At 40.5% G+C, this 9,357-nt stretch overlaps 1 protein-coding gene across 2 annotated transcripts; it reads left to right on the top strand.

Annotated features, from left to right (window-relative positions):
- Positions 1-5,470: 5,470 nt before the first annotated feature.
- LAMTOR3_1 (Ragulator complex protein lamtor3) lies at positions 5,471-8,841 on the top strand. 2 transcript variants are annotated; one of them, XM_012941219.3, is made up of 6 exons: positions 5,471-5,683; positions 5,720-5,754; positions 5,788-5,846; positions 5,882-6,015; positions 6,798-6,876; positions 8,610-8,771. In XM_012941219.3, exons 1-6 carry the CDS (start codon positions 5,675-5,677, stop codon positions 8,735-8,737), a joined length of 444 nt encoding a protein of 147 aa, XP_012796673.2. In that variant the 5' UTR covers positions 5,471-5,674; the 3' UTR covers positions 8,738-8,771. The 2 variants fall into 2 exon arrangements, with proteins under 2 accessions (XP_012796673.2, XP_051064422.1); XM_051217990.1 differs by having other exon boundaries at positions 5,720-5,846; positions 8,610-8,841.
- The last annotated feature ends 516 nt before the right edge of the window (positions 8,842-9,357 follow it).

The following is a 9,357-nucleotide window of genomic DNA, read 5'->3' as shown; positions in this document are numbered from 1 at the left end:
ATCGTCTGCAATGGCGCAGGTGCATCCATTCTTTGTCTTCCTACAAATCCTGAGATTCTAATTTCCTCATGACGATTTTTGTGCTTGTCTCACTAATTTGTTTTCATTTAGAGTCGTATCTTGAATGCCTAATTTTTCTTATCACATTTGATACTGTTACTACCTCTGCTGCTGATGGGCTGTTTTGCCTCGATGTTCGATGAATTCGGTGAGGCTGATCCATTGCAAAAGGCGCTCTGAACACATATTCCTCTGTTTCACAATCTCTGTGATTTGCTATCTTTCTGTTTTTGAGTAGTTATTTCTCTTCACCGAATTCACCTCTAATTTCACCACTTAATAATACGGTTGTCTCACGACGGACAGTAATCCTGTAATGGCTAGGAGCGGATTATGAATCTGATTGCGAACCTCGACAGGGCGTGAAGTATTTGTATAATGCTTGAGCAAACTAAGTTGATGATGAATTGATAGAGCATTTCCAACGAAGTGAAGCACCGTTTCTTGTAATTTCAGGTTTGATGACTAAGGAACATCTGGTCATCCCAGCCACCCTCTTATGGAGAGTGTTAAAAAAACTCCACTAAAATCACTCTGGTGTGTAGCACATAAGGTCACTGTTACGCAGCTACATGTACTGGGTGTTGATTGATAAGGACATTGAAAGTTTGGTCGGGAAGTGTCCACGATGTGCTCAAGCCATAAAATCACCATCGAATGTACAGACACTCCCCTGGATAAGTATAGGAAAACCATGGTCCTGTGTTCATGATGATTTCACTGGACCAATCAATCATCAGCTCATTGAAATAATGGATGGAGATTTACTTAGTTCCTATGACCTCAACGACATCACAAACCTAGGTGCTAAATAGGCTTTCTAGGGAATTCGTTTTTTTCGGAAACAGTAAATAAAGTCAAAGGACCTCAGTTTACGTCGGAAATCCTCTTGAACATCTACCCAGGAAACGCTATTATATACGTTCAGTCACCATCTTATTATCCCTAGTCAAAAGGCCAGGCTGTGTTTATTAATGCTTTCAAGAGGGCTCTCATCAAGTCACAAGGTGAAGGCATGTCGGAGGTCATCTTTAGAGCATACAGGACAACCCTGAATTCAGTTCCATCAAAGGTTTCTGCCCATCTGAAGCAACGTCTAAAAGAATCGTACTTTATTTGACTCCTAAGAGCTGCAGCATAATCACCGTTGGCTGCACTCCACGAGTGCTTACGGATGATCCAGCACATGGTTGAATCCTGTGACAAAATACATATGTAAGTGTAAAACTACAGGCGAGTAGTGTCTAAGGCTTTACAATAAGCTGAAAATGAACTGTACTGCTTAGAGTTTTCCGTTTGCACCAGTTGACGAACATGTGCCTTTGGCGACAGTGTGTGGGTCTGAATAAGCACGCAATTCATTTTCGATTAATTTCCATACGAATGGCCTTGAATACACGTGAAGAAAATATTATAATCTTGTCGAGTTTGTGTTATGCTAACTGACAAATACAACGTCAGGACACCTTCTATACCCTTTAATCTCTTGTTCGCCTGAAAAACAGTATTTAATTAGGGCTTCATCTGCACATGACTCTCCAATACCCTACTCTGATGTAAAAAACTGACTTTGTCGTATCGAGAGTAATCAGCTTACACGCTGTTAACGATTCTAGAATATTCGTTATTTACGACACAGCTGGTGGTTCTTCTGTTAAACTCATCCTTCATACATTTTATCACATTATCTAATGAGGGCATTTGTTACAATGAAAGTGGCAAGTTTTCCTTTTCGTCACCAAATAATCGTCTGCCAAACGGATCCATTACTTACTTTTACTTACCATTTACTTTCGCTTGTAACTCCCAATGGAGCATAGGCCACCGACCAGCATTCTCCAACCCACTCTGTCCTGGGCCTTCTTTTCTAGTTCCATCCAATTCTTGTTCATTTTTCTCATGTCTATTTCCATTTCCCGGCGTAATGTGTTCTTTGGTCTTCCTCTTTTCCTTTGGCCTTGAGGATTCCATGTGAGGGCTTGTCTTGTGACGCAGTTGGGTGCCTTCCTCAATGTGTGTCCTATCCACTTCCAGCGCTTCTTCCTGATTTCTTCCTCCGCTGGGATCTGGCTTGTTCTCTCCCACACTACGTTGTTGCTAATAGTGTCCGGCCAATGGATCTGAAGTATTTTGTGTAGACAACTGTTAATAAACACCTGTATTTTCTGGATGATGACTTTCGTAGTTCTCCAGGTTTCTTCCCCATAAAGTAGAACTGTCTTGACATTTGTATTGAAAATCCTGACCTTGGTGTTGGTTGACAGTTGCTTTGAGTTCCAGATGTTCCTCAGTTGTAAATACGCTGCTCTTGCTTTGCCGATCCGCGCCTTCACATCTGCATCAGATCCACCATGTTCATCAATGATGCTGCCCAAATATGTAAAGGTTTTTACATCTTCCAAATCGTCTCCGTCAATTTTGATTGGATTGGTGCATGCTGTGTTGTATCGGAGAATCTTGCTTTTCCCTTTGTGTATATTGAGACTTACTGCTGCTGAGGCTGCTGCTACACTGTTCGTCTTCTCCTGTATTCGTTGTTGCGTGTGCGATAGAAGAGCCAGATCATCTGCGAAGTCTAGATCGTCTAACTGCATCCTAGATGTCGATTGTATCCCGTGTTTCCCTTCAGATGTTGACGTCTTCATGATCCAGTCGATCACCAGGAGAAAGAGAAAGGGTGAGAGTAAGCAGCCTTGCCTAACACCAGTCTTCACTTCGAACGACTTTGTCACCTGTCCTCCATGCACAATTTTGCAGTTTGATCCATCATAGGAATTCTGTATGATATTGACGATTTTCTGAGGCACGCCATAGTGTCGAAGAAGCTTCCGTAGTGTTGTTCTGTCCATCCTATCAAATGCCTTCTCGTAGTCAATGAAGATGTAGAGTGATGAATTCTATCCAATTGATTGTTCCACAATGATTCGTAGAGTTGCGATTTGGTCTGTACACGATCTATCCTTACGGAATCCTGCCTGTTGGTCACGAAGTTGGGCGGAGTCCTTCATCCTGTTTAACAGTATCCTGTTGAAGACGTTTCCCGGTATTGAGAGAAGAGTGATGCCCCTGTAGTTATCACAGTTGCTGAGATCGCCTTTCTTCGGTATTTTGATCAGAAGTCCTTCTTTCCAGTCTGTTGGTACTTGTTCTTCATCCCAAATCTTATTGAAGAGAGTGTGGAGTATCTTTGCAGTTACCGCTGCTTCTGCTTTTAGTGCCTCTGCTGGGATGTTGTCCGGTCCTGCTGCTTTGCCACTCTTGATTTGCCTGATGGCCATGCTTATCTCTTCAATTGTTGGTGGGCCAACATCGATTGTGAGGTCCGTGGGTGCTGCTTCGATGTTGGGTGGGTTCAGTAAGGCTGGTCGATTCAAGAGTTCATTGAAGTGTTCTACCCACCTGTTTTGTTGCTCTTCAATGTTGGTGATTACCTCACCTTCCTTACTTCTCAATGGTCGTTCTGGTTTGCGGCGATTTCCAGAGAGTTTCTTTGTTATGTCATACAGTTGTCTCATGTTTCCTTCACTTGCAGCCTTTTCCGCCGTCGTTGCTAAATCTTCCACATATTTACGTTTGTCGGTTCTGATACTCCTCTTCACCTGTTTGTTTACTTCTGTGTATTCAGCTTGTGCCTTGGCTTTTTCTGCTCTTGTTCGGCTGGTATTGATTGCTGCCTTCTTGTTCCTCCTTTCTTGAATCTTATCCAGTGTATCAACAGTGATCCATTCCTTGTGATGGTGCTTCTTGTGACCCAAGACCTCATGACATGTTGAAGTGATTGCCTCTTTGATTCCCTTCCAGTTGCTCTCCATAGTAGTTCCTTCTCCATTGAGTAGATCATGAAAGGCCTGGAACTTATTACTGAGGACTATCTTGAATTTGTTGAGTTTGTCAGTATCCTGAAGAAAGGCCGTATTGAACTTTTGATGTTGTCCGCCCCGTTGTGCAGTGCTTCTTGAGATTCAATTTCATCTTGGCGATCGGCAATTGATGGTCTGATGCTATATCAGCTCCTCTCTTGGTTCTCACGTCTTCCAACGTCCTCCTGAACTTTTTGTTGATGCAGATGTGGTCGATTTGGTTTTGTGTAGTGTGATCCGGTGAAGTCCATGTGGTTTTGTGTATGTGTTTATGTGCGAATATGGTGCCGCCTATGACCAGTTTATTGAAGGCACATAGATTTGCAAATCTCTCACCATTTTCGTTCCTTTCTCCCAGTCCGTGTCGTCCCACAATGTCTTCATATCCAATGTTGTCCGTTCCAACCTTGGCATTTAGGTCTCCCATCGGAATGATCAAGTCCTTTGTTGGGCACTTCTCGACGATTGACTGAAGTCTATTGTAGAATTGATCTTTAGCGTCTTCATTGTAGTCGTTGGTAGGCGCATAGCATTGGATGATGTTCATTGAAATGCCCCCTTTCTTTGTTTTGAAGGAGGCTTTGATGATCCTTGGTCCATGAGATTCCCATCTTATAAGTGCATTTTGTGCTTGTTTGGACAGCATCAATGCAACTCCTTGTGTATGTGGGACATTTTCTTCTTCATGGCCAGAGTATAACAGGAGCTCTCCTGAAGTTAGTCGTTGTTGTCCAACTTGTGTCCAATGTGTTTCACTGATCCCAAGTACCTTTAGGTTGTATCTTCTCATTTCTGCAGCAATTTGGAAGGCTCTCCCGGTGTCTCACATTGTACGAACATTCCATGTACCTAAATAAATGGTCGCTCTGGTTGTCAGAAGGGGCATCGGCCTCGTAACTTCCGAAGGAACTCGACTTTCACTATGAGGCTTTATAACTCTTCCAAATGAAGACCTTCTGACTCCCAGGGCAGAGTTTAAAAGGTTTGAATAATTTTTTCTGGTTAGCGTTTTTTTAGCGAGTTAGTTTTCTATGGGATGGGGACGCTAACCCCATGCCCAATCCTCCTCCTTTATCCTGGCTTGGGACCGGCAGTAGCCCCCGGAGGGACTCCAGGCGGAGTTGCCGAACGGATCACATATAATAATTTTTGAAAAACCATCCTAAAGAACTTTATGGAATACTCTTCACCACGCAAGGCTACTCAGAACGTAGATTGATAACAACGATACTTGGACTTGTTGCACACATATATCCGAACGGTTACTTAACAAGTCCTGAGCGCTGTGGGTTTTCTTAACACGATTGTAGATTTGGAAGCAACAAATAAATGCCTCCAGCGTTCACTACGATTTCTTCTACTTCATTGGTGAATGTAATGAGTATATTTCATCGGAGCTTATGAAATTTTTACTTCTCTTAATCGTTGGTAACCATTCAGGTCATGTTCTCATTCCTCCCAACTATAGAACTATTGAGGGCGCAAGCGAATTAGAGACAGTGTTTCAACTATTCGATGTATTTAAGTGTAACTTATCTTTATCTGTGTATTGGCGATCCACTGCTACTAGGCACGGAAGCCCGTTAAGCGAAAGCTTCTTCTGTTTCGTCCACAACCATTTGAACGTTATCCTTATTCAATAGCGCGAAACACAGGGTGCACGGTACATCCCAGTGTCTATGAAGTTCCAAACATAACTCGGCCGCAGTATCTCTCACCTCTGAAAACAACAGAAATTGATTTTAACGTTGCGGATGTCTGAGGTTAGTTAATAATTCTCTTCTAATCGTATCCAATAGTCTGCTTGTGACTATCTTAAGAGGTTTCTGTCTGAGTGAGTTTTTTGTTTATTTGACCATATAAATAGAGTTGATGGGATCCTCGGTATCTTTGTTGCGGATAAAGACGGGGTCGTTGTTGCAAGTGGTAAACCTAATTTTATCATCAATGTTATGTCCTAGCCACAATGGATGATATGCCTGATCAAGCACGCTCACCATATGTTACTGCTGCTTTTATCGTATCATTACAACAAGTAAACAAACTAGATCTTGGAGATTTAGAATGGATGATCACTAGTTATCAAGAGATGGTGGTATGTCTACTGGAAAAACATTGCTATTCAATTAGACCCAGTTTGGCGGTTTCATGTAATGCGTATATGTGTATCTAAGACGTGCGTTGCGTCACCCTAATCGCAAATAAAGATCTTGTCAAAGTGTGTATGAAGGATGTATATATATAGTTTGGCTCACGGAGAATCTGATGCAACTGGGGATCACAATAGTATGCACCACACAAAATCATAGCTTTTTGTTAGGGCCGAGCTACTGTTTGGGAGCCCAAATTAAAGGATATAAATCTTTTGAAAAACGATAGTTGTTGTACCTAATTGTATCCCCAAATTGTTTGACTTTAGGCCTTGTCGTACAACAACCCTGCTGCCCACCTGCTCAAATCAAGTGAAGTTAGGTATAAAATCAGAGGCATTATATCAGTAAGTGGTGGTCACTCATAATATAATAAAGGTTTGTTGGTTAGACTACAGAGCCACTTTATCACTGAAGTATGTATTTATTGCTAGACATCAACTAACGATAAAGTGTGCATGTGTTTTGTCCACTGCACACTGAGAAATAACATCCATCCTGGTTACCTAACCGCTTAATAACCGGTTGCAAACATGCTCACGCATACTGTCACAGTGTGACGCACTAACTACAGGGACCATTGAGCTGTATTTGAATCCATCTTTGCCTAACCTCGTTAAGACAAAACTGCTACACTAATTAGCCCGTGTTAAAAAATAATACCGCAACTTTGATAGTCTAAAATGTCTCGTTTGCTAGTATGTAATCAATACTTCCCGATTTTTAGATCTGCCAGTTTCATTTTACATGCCAATCAGCTTTACCATTATTTCTGACGGTTGTTGGCTCCAGTGAATGCAATATAGGTAGGTTTACAATAAAGTAAAATGATGCTTAATGTTTATTTAACGAGTCATATGAAGAAGTATTGGCATTTAATAATATTAAGATTGAAAGAAACTACATACAAGGAGCGGCTTAGGATCGATAACAGCGTAATGAGCATATTGATTCTTTATCTTTGTCTAGATCTTGAGAACAGCATTACTATAATGCTAAGAAAAGGTTAAACATTTGCATCGTCTTGACTAATTTTGAACCACGGAATCCGTTGTCCGCAAACACTGAAATATTATACCACTTGTACTCTCACCAAGAAACGCTATAGTCTACGCAGTTCATACTAACAGTCTCAACGTTAGTAGTAAGTCTCAATCTGCTCACCTTTCTTATCTCACCCAACTTGAACCCACTCCAGTAAACAGGAACAGGTTGGGTTAGCATATTCCAGCCGTCTCATTTTATAGAATTTAATCCCTTATCGATTGCATTATTTTTTGTATAACTCTGCATATGAAACCAGTTAAGTCTACTTAATAATCTTATTACATTTGGTAATACCTCAAATGACGGTAACTATGCTAAAAGGTTCTATCCCACATGACTCATTATTAGGTTGTCACTTATTTATTTCATCATAAACTTTGGTACAAGAGGGCACCAAATGCATATGTGCCACACAATAACAATAAGACCAGTAGTAGTTATCATTGATTTGTGTGAGGGCTGTGATACTGCCTGGATGCTCAAACCGAAGGTGGTTTTTTTTAAGGGACCACACCCAAAGCCTTTGACCTAAAGATATTATAAACAAAGCAGTAGAGCAACGTTAGGAGGTGCAGTCCCATGGTAGCCAGTGACCAACGATTGGTTCATACGCCATTCACTATCTTAGAATCCTGGAGTCCATGTGCACCACTGGTTTGGAATCAGAGTTTACCAACTCCCATAGATAGAACCTCCGTGTCCACCAACCCGGTTAAAGCACCGGACATCCAATTTTGACCCTCTTGATTTCGTGAACAACACCGTTGAGAAAATGCAGTGAGTAGGACTCCCATAGTAGCGGCTGTATATGCGTGGCTATGTGAGAGCTGACTTTCCCCACGCGTAGTCGTTCCAGGGCACTTGGGGGCCTTTAGGATGTTATTTATGGCCAACAAACTAGACTTCACCATTATCTCTTTTGTGCCAGCTACTGAAGCGATCTAGGTGTAAATATGAATAAGTCGATTGACATCAACAAGGCTGTTGATAACTAAAAGTACAACGCAATACTTTGTGATGGAACTAGAGTGATAAAGATAGATAGAGGATATTTGGTTACCTATATCTCCCGAGGTATCGGTAGTATTCGGCTAGTACAAAGGTCTCGTCTTTGTACTCTATCTAAGCAGAGTAAATAAGTTGAGTTTTGGTACCATAATGTCAGAATATACCACCTAGATTACTGGGTTTATGTTAGACGGGTGATGATATAAACAAGACGTGACATCCGTTTGTTACTTGTTGAATTATCTATACAAGTTGTAACTGTGTCCCAAAAGCTTCACAATCCTTGCCCAAAGATTATCTAGTGTAAGCTATCCTAAATCAGTTGAAAAACAACTGTCTAGTTAACATATAATATCAAAAGACTTTTAAATGCAATAAATAAAATACATCGCACTGCTAAATGATCGTATGAAACTATGATTTTGGACGTAATCCCATTCGTGCAACAACTTTTTATCTATTCACTTATTGTCTATTATTTCAGGAGCTATAATCGCACTTGAACCATCCATTCGTCCGTTATTAAATCGTTTAGCCCCGGAAGCATCATCAAGAATACAGAATGAAGCTATGCTAAGCCGTACCACAAATGGTCCTTATTTTCGAGTATAATACTCATTAAGTTTTGGAATTATTTTTCGGAGCCGATTTTTTAGTTGTATAATTTATCTTGTATATTAATCAGAAACTGTACAATAATACTATTAAAATTTACACATTTTATTTCTGTCTTGGTAATTCCCCAATGTAATATTTTGCATACTTGTACTAAGTTATCCCAAACTATATGATTTGTGGTAAAGGTTTTGGAAATAAACAGCCGACCAAACCTATTTGCAATTGATAAGCATAAGCAGTTCAGCACGCACTATAAAATAATACTAAGAAGGTTATATCACAGTTTATTATAATTATGTGTAGATAAGCTTACATTCAAACCTAATATCGAATAGATATGAATTGGAGTAAACACTGCATATGGACAGTGACGCTAAGAAAATAAACCGTAAAATGTGTGAGATTCATTTCAAAGAACACATTTTGTCGCAAAAGTATGTTTATTAAAGCAGTGGGTTGATAAAATGTTGGCGATGTTAGATCCCTAGAACTCGAGGTAAATATCTTATTTTTGTAATTTGAGTTTTTTCGCGCCAAAAGCGCTCATTCCATTTTCATTTCCCACACTGGTTCGTTGTCTCTCTTCATATGCTATTTTGTAACGTTTCCCAAGG

The sequence above is a fragment of the Schistosoma haematobium genome, chromosome 7 (genome assembly GCF_000699445.3).
Source record: "Schistosoma haematobium chromosome 7, whole genome shotgun sequence".
NCBI classification, from domain to species: domain Eukaryota; kingdom Metazoa; phylum Platyhelminthes; class Trematoda; order Strigeidida; family Schistosomatidae; genus Schistosoma; species Schistosoma haematobium.
This window is presented reverse-complemented; position numbering and strand designations above follow the sequence as displayed.